The 25,891-nt window shown below is 41.3% G+C and overlaps 1 protein-coding gene across 5 annotated transcripts in view; it reads right to left on the reverse strand.

Moving 5' to 3' along the window:
• Window positions 1-6,799: 6,799 nt before the first annotated feature.
• The window catches only part of LOC110529645, a 37,696-nt gene continuing 18,604 nt past the window's right edge, over window positions 6,800-25,891 (reverse strand). The window contains exons 1-7 of one of the 5 annotated variants that reach the window (XR_005052840.1): window positions 9,496-9,876; window positions 8,931-9,328; window positions 8,743-8,840; window positions 7,679-7,873; window positions 7,329-7,534; window positions 7,123-7,146; window positions 6,800-7,039 (exon numbers count right to left, since the gene is read on the reverse strand). Coding sequence is in view for 4 of the 5 variants with exons in the window: in XM_036985084.1 (XP_036840979.1) it covers window positions 7,009-7,146; window positions 7,329-7,534; window positions 7,679-7,873; window positions 8,046-8,058 (552 nt within the window). In the remaining variant the exon portion in view is untranslated. Of the gene's footprint in view, window positions 7,535-7,678; window positions 7,876-8,045; window positions 8,096-8,742; window positions 8,857-8,930; window positions 9,329-9,495; window positions 9,877-25,891 lie in introns of those variants that run through there. The other 4 variants (XM_036985087.1, XM_036985085.1, XM_036985084.1 and 1 more) reach the window with 4 other exon arrangements.

Here is a 25,891-nt window from a genome sequence, read left to right on the forward strand (position 1 = left end):
CTAGGCAAGTCAGTTAAGAACAAATTCTTATTTACAGTGACGACCCGGATGATGCTGGGCCAATTGTGCGCCGCACAACGGGACTCTCAATCACGGCCGGATGTGACACAGCCTGGATTCAAACCAGGGACTGTAGTGACACCTCTTGCACTGAGATGCAGTGCCTTAGACCGCTGCGTCCATGTGTGTATGTTAACTATTTAACTGTACTAGAATGCTTAAAAGGCTGCTAAAATTGTAAATATCGGTATCGTTTTTTTTTGCAAGGAAAATATCAGATATCAGTATCGGCCAAAAATGGCAAATCGGTGCATCCCTAATGAGTAATGCTAGATACATAACATTATTAAAGTGGCTAGTTATCCATTTCTAAAAGTGGCCAGTGATTCCTAATCTATGTCTATAGGCAGCCGCCTCTGTGCTAGTGATGGCTGTTTAGCAGTCTGAGGGCCTTGAGAAAGAATCTGTCTGTCCCAGCTTTGATGCACCTGTACTGACTTCGCCTTCTGGATGATATCGGGATGAACAGTCAGTGGTCCGGGTGGTTGATGTCCTTGATGATCTTTTTGGCATTCCTATGGCATCAGGTGCTGTAGGTGTCCAGGAGGGCGGGAAGTTTGCACCCGGTAATGCGTTGGGCAGACCGCCCCACCCTCTGGAGAGCTTTGCCGTTGTGGGCGGTGCAGTTGCCGTACCAGGCAGTGATACAGCCCAACAGGATGCTCTCAATTGTGCATCTGTAAAAGTTTGTGAGGGTTTTCGGTGTTAAGCCAAATTTCTTTAGCCGTCTGAGGTTGAAGAGGCGCTGTTGTGCCTTCTTTACTACATTCTGTGTGGGTGGACCATTTCAGTTTGAATTTGTAAGTGATGTGTACGCTGAGGAACTTAAAACCTTCCACCTTCTCCACTGCGGTCCCATCGATGTGGATAGGGGGGTGCTCCCTCTGCTGTTTCCTGAAGTCCACCATCTCCTTAGTTTTGTTGACGTTGGGTAAGAGGTTATTTCCTGGCACCACACTCCCAAAGCCCTCACCTCCTCGCTGTAGGCTGTCAAGTCATTGTTGGTAATCAAGCCTACTACTGTTGTGTCATCTGCAAAGGAGGTGATACGGTCATTGACTAGTCTCTCAAAGCACTGCTAGATGATAGAGGTGAGTGCTATGGAGCGATAGTCATTTAGTTCAATTACCTTTGCTTTCTTAGGTACAGGGACAATGGTGGCTGTCTTGAAGCATTTGGGGACAACAGACTGGGATAGGGATTACATCGATTGTGGCTCTGGCAAGAAAAATATGCCCAATTTGTTTACCTGCACAATACTCTCACAATGTCAATCAACAGAGAAAATAAACAAACTAGTCACAACATTAGGTTTGGATGAGAGGGTCATCAAATACCAGATCAAAAGTCATATCTTAACAGGTTATGTAAACACGTCTGTACTGCTTCTACTTTCACTCTTGAAACATCCTCCAGATTTCCAGTAATCAGAAAGTGAAAGTACCAGTTAGCCGTGAGCCAGGCGCATCTCCCGGATAGAAAACTAAATTACTACAACTACAATACCTCTTTCACCATCTGGCTTGGATCCTTAGTCGACACGGCGCCTTGCCGCACCAACACGGCAGGGCTGCAGACGAATACTCCATCCGCTGTGCCTTCAACCGGCCTCCGTTGGAGCAGACGCTTCTACTAGTCCAGGGGTACTAACTTTAAAGACCGCATCGCCCGCGTGATAGCGTTTTTATCTATCGGTCCCAGCCGCGAACTCAGGCTCTGTGTGTAGTTAACCGACCCTCTCTGACCAGTCATCGCCATTTTACCTGTTGTTGTTTTAGCTGATGTAGCTGTTGTTGTCTCACCCATTGTTGTCTAAGTTAGCTCTCCAAATCAACACTTGTGATTACTTTATGCCTCACTGTATGTCTCTCTCATATGTCAATATGCCTTGTATACTGCTGTTTAGGTTAGTTATCATTGTTAGTTTACTGCGGAGCCCCTAGTTCCACTCATTATACCTCTGATACCTCCTTTGTCCCACTCTCACACATGCCTCACCCATTATAACCAGCTTAAACAGAGATACAACCTCTCTTATCATCACTCAGTGCCTGGGCTTACCTCCGCTGTACCCGCACTCCATCATATCCCTGTCTGCACATTATGCCCTGAATCTATTCTACCACACCCAGAAATATGCTCCTTTTACTCTTTGTCCACAACGCTCTAGGCGACCAATTTTGATAGCCTTTAGCCGTACCCTCATCCTACTCCTACTCTGTTCCTCAGGTGATGTGGAGGTAAACCCAGGCCCTGCATGTCCCCAGGCACCCTCATTTCTTGACTTCTGTGATCGAAAAAGCCTTGGTTTCATGCATGTCAACATCAGAAGCCTCCTGCCTAAGTTTGTTTAACTCACTGCTTTAGCACACTCCGCCAACCCTGATGTCCTTGCCGTGTCTGAATCCTCGCTTAGGAAGGCCACCAACAATTCTGAGATTTCCATACCCAGCTACAACATTTTCTGTCAAGATAGAACTGCCAAAGGGGGAGGAGTTGCAATCTACTGCAGAGATACCCTGCAAAGTTCTGTCATACTTTCCAGGTCTTTACCCAAACAGTTTGAACTTCTATTTAAAAAAATTAACCTCTCCAGAAATAAGTCTCTCACTGTTGGTGCCTGCTATCGACCCGCCTCCGCTCCCAGCTGTAATCTGGACACCATTTGTGAATTGATCACCCCCCATCTAGCTTCAGATGGGGGGTGATCTAAACTTAGGTGACCTAAACTGGGATATGGTGGCGTGTCTTACAATCTAAGCTAGATGCCCTCAATCTCACACAAATCATCAAGGAACCCACCAGGTACAACCCTAAATCCGTTAACATGGGCACCATCATAGGCATTATCTTGACCAACTTGCCCTTCAAATACACCTCCGCTGTTTTCCATCAGGATCTCAGCGATCAATGCCTCATTGCCTGTATCTGCTATGGGTCCCGGGTGGCCACCCCTCATCACTGTCAAACGCTCCCTAAAACACTTCTGTGAGCAGGCCTTTCTAATCGACCTGGCCCGGGTATCCTGGAAGGATATTGACCTCTTCCCATCAGTCGAGGATGCCTGGTTATTCTTTAAAAGTAATTTCCTCACCATCTTAGATAAGCATGCCCCGTTCAAAAAATGCAGGACTAAGAACAGATATAGCCCTTGGTTCACTCCAGACCTGACTGCCCTTGACCAGCACAAAAACATCCTGTGGTGGACTGCAATAGCATCGAATAGTCCCCACGATATGCAACTGTTCAGGGAAGTCAGGAACCAATACACGCAGTCAGTCAGGAAAGCAAAGGCTAGCTGTTTCATGCAGAAATTCGCAGCCTGTAGCTCTAACTCCAAAAAGTTCTGTGACACTGTAAAGTCCATGGAGAACAAGAGCACCTCCGCCCAGCTGCACACTGCATTGAGGCTAGGTAACACGGTCACCACTGATAAATCCATGAAAATCGTAAATTTCAATAAGCATTTCTCAACGGCTTGCCATGCCCTCCTCCTGGCTACTCCAACCCCGGCCAACAGCTCCCCCCCCCCCGCAGCTACTCGCCCAAGCCTCCCCAGCTTCTCCTTCACCCAAATCCAGACAGCAGATGTTCTGAAAGAGCTGCAAAACCAGGACCCGTACAAATCAGCAGGGCTAGACAATCTGGACCCTCTCTTTCTAAAACTATCCGCCGCCATTGTTGCAACCCCTATTTATTACCAGCCTGTTCAACCTCTCTTTCGTATCGTCCGAGATCCCTAAAGATTGGAAAGCTGCTGTGGTCATCCCCCTCTTCAAAGGGGGTGACACCTTAGACTCAAACTGTTACAGACCTATATCCATCCTGCCCTGCCTATCTAAAGTCTTCGAAAGCCAAGTTAATAAACAGATCACTGACCATTTCGAAACCCACCGTACCTTCTGAGCTGTGCAATCCGGCTTCCGAGCCGGTCACGGGTGCACCTCAGCCACGCTCAAGGTACTAAACAATATCATAACCGCCATCGATAAAAGACAGTACTGTGCAGCCGTCTTCATCAACCTGGCCAAGGCTTTTGACTCTGTCAATCATCGTATTCTTATCAGCAGACTCAATAGCCTTGGTTTTTCTAATGACTGCCTCGCCTGGTTCACCAACTACTTTGCAGACAGAGTTCAGTGTGTCAAATCGGTGGGCATGTTGTCCGGACCTCTGGCAGCCTCTATGGGGGTACCACAGGGTTCAATTCTCGGCCGACTCTTTTCTCTGTATATATCAATGATGTCGCTCCTGCTGCGGGCGATTCTCTGATCCACCTCTACGCAGACGACACCATTCTGTATACTTCTGGCCCTTCCTTGGACATTGTGCTAACTAACCTCCAAACAAGCTTCAATGCCATTACAACACTCCTTCCGTGGCCTCCAACTGCTCTTAAACGCTAGTAAAACCAAGTGCATGCTTTTCAACCGTTCACTGCCTGCACCCGCCCGCCCGACTAACATCACCACCCTGGACGGTTCCGACCTAGAATATATGGACAACTATAAATACCTAGGTGTCTGGCTAGACTGTAAACTCTCCTTCCAGACTCATATTAAACATCTCCAGTCAAAAATCAAATCTAGAATCAGCTTTCTATTTCACAACAAAGCCTCCTTCACTCACGCCACCAAATTTACCCTAGTAAAACTGGCTATCCTACCGATTCTCGACTTCGGCAATGTCATCTACAAAAAAGCTTCCAACACTCTACTCAGCAAACTGGATGCAGTGTATCACAGTGCAATCCGTTTTGTTACCAAATCACCTTAGACCACCCACCACTGCGACCTGTATGCTCTAGTCGGCTGGCCCTTGCTATATATTCGTCGCCAGACCCACTGGCTCCAGGTCATCTATAAGTCTCTGCTAGGTAAAGTCCCGCCTTATCTCAACTCACTGGTTACCATAGCAGCACCCACCCGTAGCACACGCTCCAGCAGGTATATCTCACTGGTCACCCCCAAAGCCAATTCTTCCTTAGGCCGCCTCTCCTTCCAGTTCTCTGCTGCCAATGACTGGAATGAACTGCAAAAATCACTAAAGCTGATACTCTTACCTCCCTCACTAGCTTTAAGCACCAGATGTCAGAGCAGCTCACAGATCACTGCACCTGTACATAGCTCATCTGTAAATAGCCCATTCAATCTACCTCATCCCCATACTGTATTTATTTATTTATCTTGCTCCTTTGCAATCCAGTATCTCTACGTGCACATTCATCTTCTGCACATTCTACCATTCCAGTGTTTAATTGCTATATTGTAATTACTTCGCCACCATGGCCTATTTATTGCCTTACCTCTCTTATCCTACCTCATTTGCACATGCTGTATATGCTGTTTTTACTAGCTTTCTTTATTTCATTTCATTTATCTTTGTGTCATAGCATAGTTTCATCTTCTTTTTATTCAGTTTAGTCACATGGTTTCTCAATTTGCAATATGTTTGAAAATCGGTTGTGCAGCCAGACTTATTTGCCATTCCTTCTTGCCTCATCCCTCTTAACCATACCATTTTTAAATTCCTCATCAATCCACAGGGATTTAACCATTTTTACAGCCATGTTCTTAAAGGGTGCATGCTTATTAGTAACAGGATTAAGCAATTTCATAAATGTGTCAAGTGCAGAGTCTGTTTGCTCCTCATTACAAACCACGGACCAACAAATACTCTTTGGACCTTTCATAAGGAAATGCTGCAGCAACCGCCCTTGCTTCCTTTCTGTTTCTTTACTGTTTTCAAAATATTTGTGATTGCTTTGTTATTGTGACGACACATCAGTAGTCCTCCCATGCTCTCATGGAACAGAAGGTTAACAGTCTTCATTACATAATCTCTGGTCACTAGTCTGCTGCTATCAGCTACAGTGGAGTCTGGGTTGAAGGTGTGATGCAGTACTACACTAAACTCTGATCAAGTGACAGGTTCAGTTCCATGAATTGCTATAGACAAGTGTCATCTTAGTAATAGTTACGTAGTAGTTACTTAGCTAGTAGGGCAAGCATTAACAAAACAAAAACAACTGCTATAATAACTTATTTAATGGATATTGATTACCTGGACTCTGCTGCAGTGCTTGCCTGATGACTCAAACTGAACTCTTGACTACTTCTTCACTACATATAGTAGTGAGAGACTGACATCATTGAAGTTGTTTGTGGTGACGTCAAAATGAGGGGTGTTGAACAAAACACAGTAATCAGTGAATGGATCATCTCTAACCAATCAGAGTATCAAAGCCCATGACTAATTTTCAAAATGGCTCTGGCCCAACCCATTGGTTTCTAACACCAATCAGAATGGTTAGAATGTGTTTGCATTCTAGAAATCGTCAGGGAGGTACCCAGATCCGGAAACTAACGTCCGTAGGCGTGACACAGCATTTGGGCGGAGAAAGGAGTTTGGGTAGCCAGGCAACTGCAGTGCTGCTTCAGTATCAATCCCAACATAGTCCTCCCTGGCTCTCATGGAACAGACAGTCAGTCCACACTGAGTATTATATCAGTTCTGGTCACTAGTTTGCTGCTGTCAAGTACAGTGAACTCCAGAATTGACTGTGAGTTAACTTTAAATAATAATTGGTGTGAATGCTCACTGCCTGATTGGATAGAAAACATTTACTGTAATAACAACTCTAGCTTCAGTAGCCAGCTGGCAGTAACTGTGGTTATAGGTCTTTTGAATTTGATCATTTGTGTGTTGTCGTAAGTGGGGAGAAATGACACAAAGCAAGTGGCAAGTCCTCTATGCTCTTTTACTATTTTTGAAGGATATCACATCGGAAAATGCATATCTGGCGGGAAACATGTTTAGAATTGGCCCCACTTCCACAGCTGTGAGGTTATCATTGATTCACTGTTGGAACAGACATGCAGCCAAAAAGCTAAGCATATTTCTCTGAAATAATTTTCTTTAAAACAGTCCCAATGGCCAAGATTACAACTATTGTACAACAGACAGAGAAAATCCTCCACTGGAAAAAAAGAAGAAAAAATATATTAGACAGGATATAGCATAATATGTTAGAAATGTCCAATTAAAAAGATATTGGCATACCACACTGTCCATCTGGTCTTTGGTCTTTAGAAAAACAAGCAAGAAGCACAAAAAGATATGTTATCACAGTACATCAACTCATTAGTTTTCTTCTTGATTTAGCTTATACGGCATAATGGAACCAATAAAATAATCCCAAAGTGCAAGCCCCACCCACTCAGATTTGCCAACAACAGAGTGAAGATATTGATAAATTGATGCTTCACCTCAGGATGTATGTCAAGTTTCTTCCTAATCTCTTTAACGGCTTCTTCATTAAGAGGACAGTTCAGTAGTCCTTCCTTACTCTCATGGAACAGACAGTCTACTGTGAGTATTACATCACTTCTGGTCACTAGTCTGCTGCTGTCAGGTACAGTGCAGTCTGGGTTAAAATAATGATGCAGGACTACCAGAATGACATCTTTACCCTCTGTCAAAAGAATGAGGGACAAACAAAGCATTTATTCATGTCGTTAGCCACCTGATACATGTTTTATCTAGATCAACTGATATGGAGATAGAAGAGGTAAAATTTACAGTAGTATAGTTGGAGGATACTTTGGGGTTTGGCTACCTGGAATCTGCTGCTGTGCTGCCTCAATATCAGTACCAGCACGAGAGACGATGGTACAGAAAGCCATGATGACATCACTCTGCTCTGGTGACATCACTTCAGTGAAGCCTCCTCCAAGTTGTCGCATAAACTGGATATGGGAATCCATAGTATTGCCGGTGGTGATGGTGTAGTACCTCATCATCCTTGGCACCTCTGTTTTGTCATGGATAAAAAAGAGAAAAGTATAGACCCTAAAACTAAAAGTAGCAATGTTTTGGTTTAGATCACTGCCCAGACAACTATAAGCCTTGCCTGAAAGATCTGAGATCTGGCCTGAAACATTATTTAAATAAGTGGTAGGTCTGTGTCCTGTTAAAATAATTACCTCTGCGTTCCATTGTAGATATGTAAGGGGAGTGAACAGGGAACAAATATGTATTAACATGTAACAGACAATAAAATACATATTACTGTATAATATAACAACCAGTGTGCAGACAATGTAAATATTTCAAGTCGTCTTTCACTTTCATTCTGACATGACAGATCCCTCTGAGATAAGATATGCGGTCTCAATCCCACCTCCCCTATTGCCTTTATTTGACCATGTGATCTAAAGGAAACAAGAAAGTGAATTGCTGACATCTATTTTACACCCATATAATTAGCATTGTAAACCCCATTATGTTCTTGTCTGCACCAGTAGCCTATACACACCACATCACTTTGACTTATTCATAAAGCATAGTGGTGTTAAATAAGATAACTCAATGAAAGGTGAACAATCAGCAATGCATTGAGTTTTCAGACAGGTGCACTGCTAAGAACAACTAATCTGATACATAATGACCTCATTTAACAAGCACACTAATTCTAAAGTTTAGACCAAATATTGAAAAAAAAGCTGATCTGTTTCTCCAAAAGACCAATTAGTGGAAAAAGATAAATCAATTCGGAAATTATTATCAGTCTTCAATGTTTAAGTCTGGATATCAATTGAACAAAAACTACACAGATCAGATCCGCCTTTAACTGTATCATGTGTCAGTTAGTGCTAAATGTAAAGAGGAAAATTTACTTACTGAACCATAATGGTGTGAGAATTCCTTTGGAAGATGACTATTGAAAGACAATCTGACTACCTTCTTTGATGCCCAGAGGAAAGTGAAAAAGTACACAGCTTGAGGGAAAAGAGATGGGTTTTATCAGAAACAGTTTTACTTTCATATTCAAGAGACATTATAGTAGGCTTTTAGAACTGCAGGATCACCTGTTTTTTCAACTGGCCGTAGTTAACCATTAGCCTGTAAAACAACTTAAAAGCCTCTTTAACATTCATTGTAAAAGTAAAAAAGAAAATAAAAAATTATATAACTTGTCACCAACGTTATGAGTATTATTCATACAGAAATCACATATTAGTGATTAAATTGTGATATTGTTGTTAATTAGACACTGTCTCTGGACCAGCTACAAGGCTTGGGGGCCATGTGGGGGAATGCATGTAGGGTAGAAGTAGCTGATCTGGAATCTGTTTTGCGTCTGCTCAACAAAACCAGTTTCTACTGGTCTGCTGCAAGAAAAGGTCCCCTTTTCAGTTGTGGTGAATGAGATGAGAATCTTGTTTGTTGTGTCCGCGAAGAGGGCGTTTCAGGAATGAAGTAATCTCTAAAAAGGTATGCAATATGGAGAATGAATACTTTAGTGTTTCTCTTTGCCAGAAGATACCGACTACAGCTGTGCTTGTTTACACTGCCTACACTGAGGTCGGAACGCAATCATGGTTTCATCAAGACACCGATGAGCCGGCGGCAGATAATGATTAGAAAACGTACCTCAATGCAGGGATGGGATATGCCACTGTACCCCAAATGTTACCTTCATCCACATTGCTCCATCAAGAAGATTGAAATACTGCTAGTTTTACGTAAAACTTCATTTTTCGTCCTCATGCTAGCTACCAGTAGCCACAGCAGCCGTTATGGAATGGCATGTAGCGTTGAACAACAAAGGAGCTGATTGGCTGACACTGTCATTCCAAAATTGGTGAGTGGCTACTGCTAGCTAGCATGAGGACGAAAAGGGCAATTTTCTGTAAAACTAGCAGTATTTCAATCGTCTCAATATATGTGTAGAAAATGTAACATTTTGAGTACAGTAGCATATACTAGAGTAGTCTGACAAAATGAACATCTGCCACGACTTCCGCCGAAGTTGGTCCCTCTTCTTGTTCGGGCGACATGCGGCGGTCGACGTCACCAGTTTACTAGTCACCACTGATCCATGTTTCATTTTCGTTTTGTCTTCATTATACACACCTGGTTTCCATTACATAATTAATGTTCCTTATTTAACCCTCTGGCTTCCCTTTCTGTTTTGTGCGTTATTGTCATGTGGGTTCGTTCTTTGTGCTCTGGATTTTGTGATTTTCCTTTTTGGAACGTTGCCTATATTATTGAGTAAATTCTGACTATTACTCATACCTGTGTTCTGCTCCTAACTCCGCCCTTTCCATTCACCTAATCGCTGACAGCATCGTAATGGATATGGTACATTTTCTGGATACGATTATGATCAGACTACTTTTTCTAATTATCCATGATTTAAAAATAAAACGTATATATACGGGTGCCATTACGCATCGTTCTCATGTCAGTCAATAGGTTGCAAGGTATAAATATCTCAACTGGCTGTCTTTAAAGAGAAGGGTGGGCTGTACGTTGATCCTGCTGCTCTGATTGGATAGAGTGAAGCTGTATTTCTCCAGCCACTTGCTTCATAATTTCACCCTATCAGCTTTCCTCGCATGTTTTCGGTCTGATCATTTAGATTCAGTGGCGATCGGTGCCATTTAAGATGAGGGTGGATGATTATTTTTTTTATGAGCATGGCAGCATATTGGATGAAATAAAGTGAAAGTAAAAGTAAATAAAGGGATGATCCTAACTGACCTAATAAAGGGGATTTTCACTAGGATTGAATGTCAGGAATTGTGATAAACTGAGTTTAAATGTATTTGTCTAAGGTGCATGTAAACTTCCGAATTCACCTGTACATTTAAACTCTGTTTTTCACAATTTCTGACATTTAATCTTAGTACGATTTCCCTGTCTTAGGTCAGTTAGAATCACCACTTTATATTAAGAATGTGAAATGTCAGAATAATAGAGATTTTTTTTTTCTATCATCACATTCCCAGTGGGTCAGAAGTTTACATACACTCAATTAGTATTTGGTAGTGTTGCCTTTAAAATGTTTAACTTGGGTGACACATTTTGGGTAGCCTTCCAGAAGCATCCCAACAATAAGTTGGGTGAATTTTGGCCCATTCCTCCTGACAGAGCTGGTGTAACAGAGTCAGGTTTACAAGCCTCCTTGCTCTCACATGTTTTTTCATTTCTGCCCACAAATCTTCTATAGGCTTGAGGTCAGGGTTTTGTGATGTCCACTCCAATACCTTTACTTTGTTGTCCTTAAGCAATTTGGCACAACTTTGGAAGTATGCTTGGGGTCATTGTCCATTTGCGACCAAGCTTTAACTTCCTGACTGATGTCTTGAGATGTTGCTTCAATATATCCACAGGATGCTGTCTATTATGTGAAGTGTACCAGACAATATGAAGAAAATGTAGACCGTGTGAATTATCTAGATATGAGTTATATTTTTATTTGTATTACATCAAAAGTAGCTCAAGGGGAAGAATACACTGCTTATTTGTTAATATGGCAATCCTGTTATCAAGATGAGCTATGTCTTTGAAACGAGACAGGAAGCACTTCTTTCATAATAGTTTTTGGAAATTAGAAAATGGTGGATGTGGTTTTCCAACTGAAGTCAAACAATTCTTCTACATAATCAGTTTGCAGTCTGTTTTTCTTACAGGAATCAACATTGATCCCCCAATATCTTAAATGACAAAGGAATGTATATATTGTACATATACATCATATTAATGTATGATTTATAGTTAGTACTTACCTCGAAGAAATGTATGCTGCAACAGAGAGGTTACAAATAACATAAAAAATGGATCTCTATAAACTTTGAAAAAAAATAAACTATCAGACTAAAATATGACATTATATAGTGGTTAACAATTCTTGGGTATTGTAATGAATACTCCGGGAGAAAAAGGTGTAGATTCACGTGCAGAGCACAGCAGGTATTTTTTTCACCTTCACAGAAGGCAGAAATCGTGGTCACAAGCAGGCAATGACCATACACAGGTAGGGGAACAGGCTTGTGAATCAAAACTAAGACTGAAGGCTATAACTGGTTCTCACAATCGCGCTAGGAAAAGGCTGAGTAGAGTCAAAACGAACAATACCTCACAATAGCACAAACACGTATGAACTGAACTAAATAAGGAGCTGATGAGACCAGGTGAGTAACTAACACAGGTGTAATCAATTAACAAAAATCAAAGACAAGGCTACGTTCAAGAACACAACGAAACAGAACACAAGGTTGACTAAGAAAATAAATACAGGGGCCTCCCGGTGTGCCACCAGAGACTCTGAGTTTGCGCTCTGTCGCAGCCGGCCGCGACCGGGAGGTCCAATTGGCCTAGTGTCGTCCGGGTTAGGGAGGGCTTGGCTTGTAGGGATATCCTTGCACACCAGTGACTCTTGTGGCGGGCCGGGCGCAGTGCACGCTAACCAGGTCGCCAGGTGCACGGTGGTGATGGTGTAGTACTTCATCAACCTTGTCACCTCTGTTTTATATTTGAAAAAAAGAGAAAAGTCAAGTACAGACTCTAAAACTAAAAGTAGCAATGTTTTGGTTCAGATCACTGCCCAGACAGCTATAAGACTAACTTAAGATCTGACCTTAAACATTCCTCAAACATTCTATAAAATAAGTGGTAGGTCTGTGTCCGGTTCAAATAATCACCTCTACGTTCCATTGTGGATCTGTAAGGGGAGTGAAGAGACATTTTTTAATGAATCATGTAACAGACAGAAAAAAAACATATCTTACTGTATAATATACCAGTGTGCAGACAATGTAAATATTTCAAGTCATCTTTCACTTTCATTCTGACAGATGTATGACAGATCTCTCTGACATAAGCTATGCAGTCTCCCACCCACCTCCTCTCTTGCCTTTCCTGTAAATCACAAGGTTAAATAAACAAGAAAGTGAAAGTTGTAAATGAATCTATTCTATCTATTTTACACCCATATACTGTAATTAGAATCATAAACCCCATTATATTTTCATGTCTGCACCAGTTGCCTACACACACCACATACATTTTACTTATTCATAAATCATAGTGGTGTTAAATAAGAACTCAATGAAGGATGAACAATGAGCAATGCATGAGTTTTCAGACAGGTGCACTGCTAAGAACAACTCATCTGAGACATAATAACTTAATTTACACAGGCAGACCAATTCTTAAGTTTTTACAAATTATTGACAAGAGCTGATCTGATTTTTCAAAAGACCAATCAGGGAGGATCACGTGACCCTTGAACGAGATGGCCGCATGAACTAAGAGCTCCGCACAAGTAGTTTCCAATTCCTAATCTTACCTCCACTCCAAGTTCACACTCATTTAGCTTTAGCAAGAAAAAGTCATGGCGGCTACAAAAGGCGACACTACAGGTGACATTTTTACCCGGACTCAAGTATTAGCGACGGAAAAAGCCTCCAAGAAGAAGCTAGCTTCAGAAAAAACTAGCGCCATTAGCCAGGAGCAAGAGAACCCGCTCCCCCACGAGGCACAACGAATGCCAACCTCGCACTCTGTCGAAGACATCCTTTCTGAGTTGAGATCCCAACGTACAGAACTAAACACTAAATTAGATGCCATTAATAATCAGCTCAGTGCGATAGGGGGCAAGGTGACAATCCTGGAAAACGCTTTGCCTGACATCAACAACAAGATAACCATAAACGCGGGGCGCCTGGACGAGGCAGAGGGGCGAATCCTATCCATGGAAAACTTATTGACAGATGCCATGGAAACAATAGCATATGCTAAAAAGAAAATCGAGCATCTGGAAGAGAAAACAGAGGACCTGGAAAACAGGGGGCGAAGGAATAATTGTGTTCTATTCAATCTGGGCGAAAAAGAAGAGGGAAACATGCCACTGATCCGCTACCTGCAAGACAAACTCCTGCCCACCGACAGGCCCATAGAACTCGAGAGAGCTCACCGAGCACTGAGGCCCCCACCAGCAGCCAGACAACCAGCGCGCCCAATCACCATACGTTTCCTGAGATTCACCGACAAGGAACGAGTCCTACAGGCGGCGAAAAACAACACCATCACAGTGGGAAACGCCAAACTCGCTTTACACCAGGACCTGTCAGCTGGAATACGCCGAAAGCGCCGAGAATTTGACGAAGTGAAGAAATACTCCATTGACCGAGGCATCTTCAGGGTATTCAAATACCCAAACGAGCTCAGAATTCTTCACCAGGGAGCCTTGCGACACTTCAAAACTCCCGAAGAAGCAAAACGTTTTTTGAAAGACAATCCTGGCCAATGAGAAACAGACCAATGACTAAATGCGATTAATGCCATTACTAAAGGAGGTAAGACGACATATAGCCGATATCCAGAGATCCACCCCCTAAATGTCATTATAGCCGTCCAATTTATATTTATTGTCCTTTAACTGAGAGGGATGGGCTGTAAAGCCGAACCTAGGCCTACTAATGTTTCAGCCTACTTTTATTTCCCTGATTTTTTGTTGTTGCTATTATTACCTGGGGTTCCCTATGTCCCTTGGGGGAGGCATATGTAGGCTGGGCTATTGATTTTATTTTTCTCCCCTCTTTTACTGGGGTCTGGACGAGGGCAACTGTGTTATTTACTCAATGCGGGGTGGAGAGGATGAGGCATTTCTTTGGTTCCCGGTTTTTGTTTTATTCGGAACACAGAATTGAGACTGAGCGGGGGGTAATAGATCCAACGGGATGTGTCGAGTTGTTTGGGAACTCGGCTGGGGTGTTCAGAGATTATTATTTTATGTACACCATTTATTTTCCTTTTATGTGAACGCAGCTGTAATTACTATCCACTTTTACCCAGCGATGACTTGCACTAAAGTTTGATTACTGCTCGATGACGATGACTAGTACCTTAAATCTATTGACATGGAACTGCCATGGTCTAGGACATGCAATAAAACGAAAAAAGATACTATGTGCTCTAAAAAAGGAAAAAGCAGACATTGCGCTATTACAAGAGACACACCTCTGTGATGCTGAACATGCCTCCGCAGAGCTTGGGTGGGACAGGTTTATTTCGCATCTTTCAAATCAAACAGTAGAGGCACAGCCATACTTATCCATAAAAATGTTCCATTCATAATTGACAAAAACATATCTGATCCGGAGGGGAGATTTATTTTGATAACTGGGTCACTATATGGTCAACCAATTACTATATTAAACATATACGCCCCTAACACAGATACTCCTGCCTTCATGTCAAAAATTATAACCCTGTTCAATGAGCATTGTGTCTCCTTTGGCGTGGTGGCCGGAGATTTTAATTGTACCCTTAACCCAACCCTAGACAAATCATCTCAAGTCCCCACCACAAATCCTAGATCTGCAAAGATGTTGAACTCTCTTACTAAAGAGATGGGACTGATAGATATCTGGAGAGAGAATAATAGCTCATCTATGGACTATACATACTACTCTAATGTCCATAACACCTACTCCCGTATAGATTACATTTTTATCCCAAAGACTTTCATAAATTCAGCCACATGTACAATCGGACCCATAGTACTTTCAGATCACGCCTTTGTCCACCTCTGCTTTGACCTCTGCAAAAACATCCCGAGGTCAAAGAGCTGGAAATTCAACACCTCCATGCTATCAAATGACGAGTTCCATACATTGGTAACTACATGGATAGACAACTACACACAAGACAATAAAGACTCTCCTGTTTCTCCGGCCACAATGTGGGACGCTGCTAAAGCCACACTAAGAGGTCATCTAATTGCATATGCTTCCTCTAAGAAAAAAAGCAATGGAAGCACACAGGCTAGATCTTGAGAGGGAGCTGGAATGCTGTGAAAAAATACATAAACAATCCCTAGACAGCACCTCCTGGAGTCATCTTAAAGCAGCCAAAGCCAAACTGAATTTGGACTACACTCGGGAGATAAAAAAAAAAGTTTTCTTTACTAAACAGAAATACCATGAGTATAGCAATAGGCCCAGTAGATTGCTTGCTTACCAATTAAAAAAGGAGCAGTCAGAGCGTACAATCATGGCTATCCGAACAGCAGAGGACGAGGTCACATATGACCCAAAAAATATCAATTTAACTTTTCATGATTTTTACTGCAAACTATATACCTCTGAGAGAAAACACACAGAGGCAGAACTCCACTCTTTCCTAGAGGGAATCTCGCTACCTAAACTATCAGAGACCGACCAGGAAGATCTCAACTCCCCCTTCACTCCTGAGGAGATCCTGGAGGCAATTACCTCCATGCCACCTAATAAGTCCCCAGGCCCAGATGGATTCCCCAGAGAGTTCTACAAAGCTTTTTGGCCCCAGCTCAGCCCTATCTTCATGCCAATGCTGGAGGATTTTTGCAAAAACGGAGTTCTCCCAGACTCAATGCACACAGCTCGCATTACAGTGTTGCTAAAAAAGGACAAGGACCCCCTATCCTGCTCGTCCTTCCGGCCCATAAGCTTGTTGGATTTCGACTATAAAATAATTACCAAATTGCTCGCCAAAAGACTAAACACTCTTCTTCCCAAAATAATAAAAGCGGACCAAACTGGATTTATTAGAGACAGATACTCTTCTGATAACATTCGCCGTCTTTTTGATATTATTGATCAAGTAAACGCACAAAAGACCCCTGTCCTGCTGGCTTCACTGGATGCTGAGAAGGCGTTTGACAGGATGGAGTGGAGCTTTCTGTTTTCAGTCTTAGAAAAGTTCAATATGGGCCCAAATTTTATTAAATGGATCAAATCACTATACTCTCATCCAAATGCCATGGTGACTACTAATGGACTGAACTCTGACAGATTCCCTCTGGAACGGGGCACAAGACAAGGGTGCTCGCTGTCCCCGCTGCTCTACTTGTTGGGGGCGGAGCCTCTGGCAGAGCTGATAAGGAGCAATCCAAGTATTATGGGTGTTTCTGCAGGTGGCCTGCAGCACAAGATTTCGCTTTACGCGGATGATGTCTTGCTCTACATATCCAACCCTGAGAAATCCCTCCCTCTCATTTTAGACACAATTGCTCAGTATGGCAAGTTTTCAGGTTATAAGATTAATTTTAACAAATCCACTGTCTGCCCTCTCAATATTACACTCACCAGCTCTATGAAGACACTTTGTCCTTTCCAATGGAAAACACACGGGTTTCAATACTTCGGGATCTTCATTACACCAGATCTGAATAGCCTTTTTAAGGAAAATTATCTTCCACTCCTGGATCGAATCAAGAACGATCTCCAAACCTGGATCTCCCTCCCAATTAGCTTAGTAGGAAGAATTAATGTAATCCGTATGAACGTCCTCCCTAGACTAAACTACTTATTTCAGATGCTCCCATGCTATCTCCCAGTTTCCTTCTTCAAAACAACTAACCAAAGCATCACCAAATTTATATGGGGCAATAAAAAACCTAGGATCAAGTTTTCCACTTTATCAAAACCTGAATCTAAAGGTGGTCTTGCCCTTCCCTCCCTTCAACTGTACTACTGGTCTGCCCAAATCCGCAACATGCTAACATGGATCACAAACAGACAAGAGTCAACGTGGATTCAGATAGAAGCCCAATCCTGTGGTTCATTGCCCTTAAGCTCAATTATATTCATTAATAACTTTAGTGAAGTGGGCAACATAGCCAAAACCTTTGCGATTTACAGCACCCTACTAGCGTGGAGGGACTGTAAGAAATACCTGGGCATTTCCTCCCAAATATGTTCTCACTCGCCTATAGTAGGCAACCCAGACATGCCAAAAGCCCTGAGGGATGCCAACTTTAATCTTTGGCATACTCTAGGAATCAGGACCTTTTCAGACCTATTTCATCAGAAAACCACTACACTGAAATCCTTTCAAGAGCTCTGCAGTGAATTCGATGTGCCAAGATCCCATTTTTTAAAATATATTCAAATTAGACATGTAATTTCCTCATTTACCTCCAAGAGGAGGTTTAGAACTCAGTTGAATGAAGTTGAAACCCTTCTTGTCACAGCACAATCCATTAAAGGCAAAATATCTTACATCTATAGACTCCTTTCTGAGAAAGGAAGCTCCTCCTTTACTCCTTTGAAAATAATCTGGGAAAAGGACCTTGGTCTGACTATCAGTGATGAGTTATGGGCGGAGGTTTGCGACAGGGTATACTGCTCCTCTACCAGTGTAGATGAAAGATGAAAATGAAAGAAACTAATTACAAATTTTTGTACAAATTTTATTATACTCCTTTGAGACTCCATAGAATGAAAACAGATATGTCTCCTAACTGTAAAAGATGTACCTCTGAAAGTGGAACCTATATGCATGTATTTTGGAGCTGTAGGGAGATTGCCAGATTCTGGCAATCTGTACATACTGCTGCACAGAAAATACTAGATGTACAGTTTGATATGACCTCGTGTATCTATCTTCTTAATGCCCAGCAGGACTTTGTTCTTGATCCTGACAGAGAAAATTTGCTTATGACTATTACATACTTTGCTAAGAAATGTATTCTTCTATTGTGGGCCTCTAATACCCCTCCTACATTTAAAATGTGGATTGACCAGATTGTTGACTTTCTTCCTCTTGAAAATCTCACTTATGACCTCCACAAGAGACAGCCCAAGTTTGATAGACTCTGGTCTCCACTATTCAACTATATTTCAAACTGGACAGAGTGAACAGGGTGACTAGGGAAATGCGCAGATACATGTTGTGTAAGGTACTGTAAAACCTAAAAACGAATTATTGGCCCGTCGTCTCAGCGAATGCTTGAAATAGCTGATAAGAACCTTGATAGTGCTGCTGCAAGTGTTATATGTTTTTTTTTTTTTTTTGTGTGTTTTTATTTTAATTTAGTTTTTGAGTACGTGTGCGTAGGTGTGTGTGTGTATGTATGTACGTACGTATGTGTATATGTATGTATGTATGTATGTATGTATATATGGAAAATATATAGATTAAGAAAAATAAATGCTTTTATTTGACTTTATCATTCATTTTAATTGTATTTTTATTTTTTCAAAAGTATTATTATTTTTTATTTTTTTAAAGCCTGTCACATCTGTGAATGTGGAATGTGTTATGTTGGTTGATTGAAAAACAAGAAAACTTAATAAAACTTTAAATTGAAAAAAAAAAAGACCAATCAGTGGATAAAATATTAAAATATTACTGGCTGTGTAAACGCAGCCAATGATGCCATTACTTATTCTGTGTGCTTATCCATTTGGAAATTATTATCCGCCTTTGTTGTTTAAGTTTGGATATGAATTGAACGAACGATACACAGATCAGATCCGCCTTTATCTGTATCATGTGTCAGTTAGTGTTAAAGGTAAAGAGTAAAATTGACTTACTGAACTATAATGGTGTGTGAATTTCTTTGAATGATGACTATTGAAAGACAATCTGACTACCTTCTTTGATGCCCAGAGGAAAGTGAAACAGTACATAGCTTGAGGGAAAAGAGGAGAGATGGTTTAATCAGAAACAGCTTTACTTTCATATTAAAGAGACATTATAGTAGGCGTTTACAACTGCAGCGTCATCTGTTTTTTCAACTGGCATTTGGTTAAAGACTGGTATGCATTAGCCTCTAAAACAACCTAAAAAGCCTCTACAACATTCATTGTAAAAGTTTTTTTTAAATGTATAAAAAGAGATATAACTTGTCACCAACGTAATGATATTATTCATTCAGAAATCGCATCCAGAATTGTTAATTAGACACTGTCTCTGGACCAGCTATAATGCTTGGGGGCCATGTGGGGAAATTCATGTACGGATGTAGCTGATCTGGAATCTGTTTCGTGTCTGCTCAACACAAACCTGCTCCTACTGGTTGGCTGAAAGATAATGTCCCTTTTACAGTGGAGGTGAATGTGAAGAGAATCTCATTTGTTGTCTCCGCAAAGTGGGTGTTTCAGGAATGAAGGTATCTCAAGGAGGGTATGCAATATGGAGAATTGATACTGTAGTGTTTGTCTTTGCCAGAAGATACCATCTACAGTTACGCTCGTTTACACTGCCTACACAGGTCGGAACGCAATCATGGTTTCATCAAGACACCATGGAGCCTGCGGCAGATTTGGTCAGAAAACGTACCTCAATGCAGGGATGGGAAATGCCATTGTATTACAAATGTTACCTTTATCCACAATTCTCCATCGAGAAGATTGAAATACTGCTCGTTTTCACAGAAAACTTCCCTTTTAGTCCTCATACTAGCTACCAGTAGCCACAGCAGCTATTATGGAATGGCACATAGGGTTGAACAACAAATGAGCTGATTGGCTTACACTGCCATTCTAAAATGGCTGTGGTGGCTGCTGCTAGCTAGATTTCTGTAAAACTAGTAGTATTTCAACCTTCTCTATATATCAGTATGCAAAATGTTAAAATGTTAGTACAGTGGCACGTACGAGCAGTCGGACAAATTGAGTAACGTAACGGGAATGGGCAATTTTCTGTATACGATTATGATCCGACTATTTTTTCTAATTATTATTATTTTTTTCTAATTGGAAAAAAAAAACATTTCTGAGAGCCAGTTTAACAGGTGTAAATGATACTTTATGTATTTAATTTATTATTTTAAAGTTATTTTTAGATGTGTTACACTACATTCAAGAGTGAATGATTTGATTGTATTTATTTTATAAATTGTTTTGATGTCATCAACGGGAGCCATGCTTTTATTCCTCAGGTTTCTCAAAGCGTGAAGAGGAGAGTTATGTGTTTATGTACGCACCAGTCTTTTGAAAACACATGTTAGCAAATGTTCACAAATGCACAAAAAAAACAAGCAAAAATGATATTGTTGTTGATTTAGTGTTGTTGCACTACTGTCGGTAAGACTCTATATTAGCGTGAATGGGGATCATTTTCGTATGTATGAGAGTTCAGGAGGCAGCATTAACGTTTGCCTTGCATTTGTATCCATTCCATGCAGGTATGTTTTGAAATTAGACGTTTTTGTATTTCATGTCTAATGTGCCCAGCTACAGTAGCTGCTGTTCATTTTGTTACCTGTCTGGTTATGTCTGGAATGGCATTATTGCCTCATTAGTATGCCTCAGGTATAATAGTACACTCAAATAAATATTTGGTGTACAACGTTTTTAAAATTACATTTTAGTGTTTTAAAAATATCAACATGTACATTTGTAAAATGCTTTTTTTGTTGATGTGGGCTCAAAGCGTGATGAGGAGAGACAAATATTCTTCTGTATGAGAGTCCAGACGGCAGCATTAACGTTCGCCTTGCATTTGTAACCATTCCATTCCTTTCTCATGTCAGCCAGTCATGTGTGAGGTTCTGCGTGGTCTAAATAATACAACTGGCTGTATGTAAAGAGAAGGACAGGCTGTATGTTGATCCTGCTGCTCTGATTGGATAGAGTAAAGCTGTATTTCACCAGCCACTTGCTTCATAATTTCACCCAATCAGTTTTTTGGGTCTGATCATTTAGATTTAGTGGCGGTTGTGTCACGCTGTAAAGGATTTGGAGACTGGCACAGGAATACATCCAGGTTTTTAATACACCCAAAACAAACACGTATCCAAAACACTGGGATGTACCCAATGTCACGGGTAACTTGGTGCGTGAGGGAAGAATTAGGCGCAGAGAGCATATAGTTCCACAGGAAGACGTGCACTTTTAATATCGCACAGAAAATAATGCCCAACAAAACAGGGCGTGGAAAATGTGGACCAACCCAACACAACAGGGTACCAGGTCCAGAGCACGAACACCAAAAAACATACACACGTAACATATGAGTAATCCCGCAAGAAACAAGGGGGGGGGGGGGGGGGGTAAACGTACTATAAATAAGGAAGCCAATCAAGCACACAAATAGACAAGTGCAACTAATAAGACAAAACAAACAGACAACAAAAAATGGATCGGTGGCGGCTAGAACACACAGCCTACATTGTTGTCAAGTCATAGTCAACATAGCTACTAGAACTAACGCATTAGTAAACCTGCTACAATCATGCATTACAGTGTACAGTACAGTCAGAAAGCAATTTTGCAGTTACACCGGGCGCGCCCCGGAGGCAATAAATGAATAAAACCAAAAGCTTACCTTGACTTGGAATAGCCATAGCCAGTGTTGAATAGCCATAGCCATAGCCAGCAAGCTAACATAGCATCCCTCTCTAAGCTAATGTCACGGATCCCCAGGTACTGCTGTTCATTCTGTTCACCAGTCCAGGAGGTCGATGTCACCGGCCTTCTAGGCTACACTGAACTGTGTCATTACGCACACCTGGTTCCAATTCCTCACTGATTGTGTTTGTAATAATGTGCCCTTTGTTTCCCCATTAGGCGGTCGATTATTGTTCCAATGTCCGTTGGTCGTGTGAGTACCTGTGCTGTGTTGATTTGGTCGTGAGAGTACCTGTGCTGTGTTGTTTAGTCTCGTCCCGTGTGGTATCATTGTGTGCGTGTATGTTACGGGTCTCGCCCCGGTGTATTTATTCGAGGTACTCCTCACTCTTTTGTTTGGGTTTCAACCCTGTGTTTTGTATACGTGTTTGTTTGGTCTTCGTCCCCGTGCCGTTACATGACACGCTGTAATTAGAGTGAATAAAACCCCTATTATGCATTCCTGCACCTGTCTCCCACTCCCTTCATACCAACGTGACAAAATAATCGACCATTAAGGGAGACAGCGGGAATGGCCCATCCGACGAACCACGAATACCATTCCGTATTTTATCAAACGGGTGGCAACCCAAGGTCTAAATATTGCTGTTACATTTATATCTAAAAATTGCTGTTACATTGCACAACCTTCAAAGTTATGTCATAATTATGTAAAATTCTGGCAAATTAGTTCGCAATGAGCCAGGTGGCCCAAACTGTTGCATATACCCTGACATTGCGTGCAATGAACGCAAGAGAAGTGACAATTTTCCTAGTTAATATTGCCTGCTTACATGAATTTCTTTGAACTAAATATGCAGGTTTAAAAATATATACTTCTGTGTATTGATTTTAAGAAAGGCATTGATGTTTATGGTTAGGTACATTCATGCAGAGTGTGCTTTTTTCGCAAATGCGCTTTTGTTAAAACTTCACCCGTTTGGCGAAGTAGGCTGTGATTCGATGATAAATTAACAGGCACTGCATTGATTATATGTTAACCTAGTAATATCATCAACCATGTGTAGTTAACTAGTGATTATGTGAAGAAAAATGTGTTTTTTTGTAAGAAGTTTAATGCTAGCTAGCAACTTACCTTGGCTCCTTACTGCACTCGCATAACAGGTGGTCAGCCTGCCACGCACTTACCTTGTGGAATGTAATGTAATCGGCCATAATCGGCATCCAAAAATTGTTATGAAAACTTGAAATCAGCCCAAATTAATCGGCCATGCTGATTACTCGGTCAACCTCTAGTCATTACGCACACCTGGTTCCAATTCCTCACTGATTGTGTTTGTAATAACGTGCCCTTTGCTTCTTCATTGCGAGGTCGATTATTGTTCCAATGTCCTTTGGTCGTGTGAGTTTACATGGCACGCGGGAGACATGGCACGCTGTAATTTGGGTCAATAAAAACCCTATTACGCATTCCTGCGCCTGTCTCCTGCTCCCTTTATACCAACGTGACAGCTAAACTAGGGCTGTGGTGGTCATTCAATTTTGTCAGCCAGTTATTGTCATGCAAACGATTGCTGGTCTCATGGTAATTGAACATGAATTAACATAAACAGGTTTAGCATCTCTAGAAATGAAGATAATGTATTTCAGAAGAACAGAATATGAGTTGGCCTACTTTAGGTGTCACGACTTCTGTCAGTCGTTGCCTCTCCTTGTTCGGGCGGTGCTCGGTGGTCGACGTCACCCGGCCTTCTAGCCCATCATTGATCCCATTTTTCATTTTACATTGGTTTTGTCTTGTCTTCCCACACACCTGTTTTCAATCCCATTCATTACATGTTGTGTATTTAACCCTCTGTTTCCCCTCATGTCTTTGTCAGAGATTGTTTTATGTCAAGTGTTGTTTTATGGTGTATAGGTGCGCGACGGGTCCTCATACCCATGTTCGTTTATGTATGTATGTATGTATGTACGTATTTAGTGTTTGGAGCATGTTAAGTGGACTTATATTAAAAGACTCCATTTACACTCCGTTTGACTCTCCTGCGCCTGACTTCCCTGCCACCTATACACTCGACTCTGACATTAGGCCTATGTTATCTGGTTATGCTCCATGCCATAGGCTGTGGACTTGTTCATTTAGCTGAAAAGATATGCTTAGAAGTCCCATGTCATTATTTAATTGTATCAGATTTTATAGTAAGAAGAACATAATTAAATTTAGCTGAATAAAATAGAAAGGATACTTTTCCCATTACAGAGCAGGTGCGCATATGCAGTGGCGAAGTTGAGCGAAAAATTGTAATTTGAAGCAGGTCCTATATGTTAGATTTATTTGGCAACTTTAGTTTTGAACGATACAAACATTAGAATGTCTTAGAAATCAAAACATATATTGGCTGCATGATGCGAATATAGGCCATTGAGGATTTGAGAAAGTAGAAAAAAAACCTTGCGCTCTGTTCCTTGCCTTAGGCTGCACAGCTGTTCTCTCATCAAGTGTGTATCTCTCATCAAGTGTGCTATCAGTATACACTCAAATAGCCCATTGAATGGAGGCTGTGCGCTTTCCCGCAGGTCCGTTTTGTAGGCTACTTCGGTTTTATAACAGATCATGTGCTTAATTTAAGCAGCTGAGAAATAAATATAAGAAGACTTATTTCACGCCACGCATCAATCACTGTTTTAGGAGCATGCTCTCACTGCGTGACGTGATATACCGCCCAAACTCTGTATGCCATGGGCTCTCCAACCCTGTTCCTGAAGCCCAGTGCTTAATTTGGGAAATCAAGTGAAATATGTTTGGAATAATCAATAGCAACACAACACTATTTCACTAAATTGTTGACAGCCCATCTGCACGCTCAAGAAATGAATAAAGGAGAGAGAGGAGGAAATGCATGGTGGGGAAATATTTTGTATAGCTAATGTGTCATCAATTAATTATGAAAATATAAAAAAGATTCCCTATTACTAGGATATTCAAAATCAAATACAAATTCACTAATTGTAGGATAACTGTAATCCGCCATGCACAATCAATGAACCAACAGCATTGCCTAGGCCTAAACTTTCTCTCCCAGACTCATGGATATACATTTTGGAGTGTATCATAAGGTAACCAGCCCATCCAGTATTCCTAACAATACAGTCCACACTCAATGGTGATTACTCAAATTGTTTAATTTTTGAGTATAGGCTAGACCAATTATGTACCAAAGACATCTTAAATCAATTTTGTTTTGTGTTTTTGTGCCATGTACAATATGTGGTAGACTATGTATTGTATAATGGCACAATCATAATTTGAATTCAACATTTTTTTGGGGGGGGAAACATGTTTTACAATGTTTCAACCTACTGTTGAAGTTCTTTCTTCAAATGGATCATCATAGTGAGGTGAGTTTTAAAAGTACGATAGTCCTACTGTTTTGATGATAAGTTTTGTATGTGATTTTCAATGTATTTGCGTTGCTGTCAGAGTGGTTGAGGGACAATATAGCCCTGAGTACCAGGCCATTAGCGACCTGATGGTTGTTAGCAAGTTGGTTCCTACAAAGACATGTCCAGAGTGCATAAAAGGAGATTACCATGACTCAATGGTCACGTGGAATTTTACTGTGGTCATGACTCATGACTGCTGGTGTGGTGAAAAATGACTGATTGTGTGGCGGTAATATGGTCACCACAATAGCCCTAGGCTAACCTAGCTCCATTCGCTAGCTAAGTGAAAATGAAAGTTAAAAAAAATACAACCAAATTTATCTCGCTCTCTATTCTCCTTAATTTTGGAAGAAATGAATTTGTTCAAAACTGTTCAACTATTGTCATTTTCTCTCTTTGAGGCAACTACTCATAACATTTTATGCACTGCAGTGCTAGCTAGCTATAGCTTAGGCTTTCAGTACTATATTAAT

The sequence above is a fragment of the Oncorhynchus mykiss genome, chromosome 8 (genome assembly GCF_013265735.2).
Source record: "Oncorhynchus mykiss isolate Arlee chromosome 8, USDA_OmykA_1.1, whole genome shotgun sequence".
In the NCBI taxonomy this organism is placed as follows: domain Eukaryota; kingdom Metazoa; phylum Chordata; class Actinopteri; order Salmoniformes; family Salmonidae; genus Oncorhynchus; species Oncorhynchus mykiss.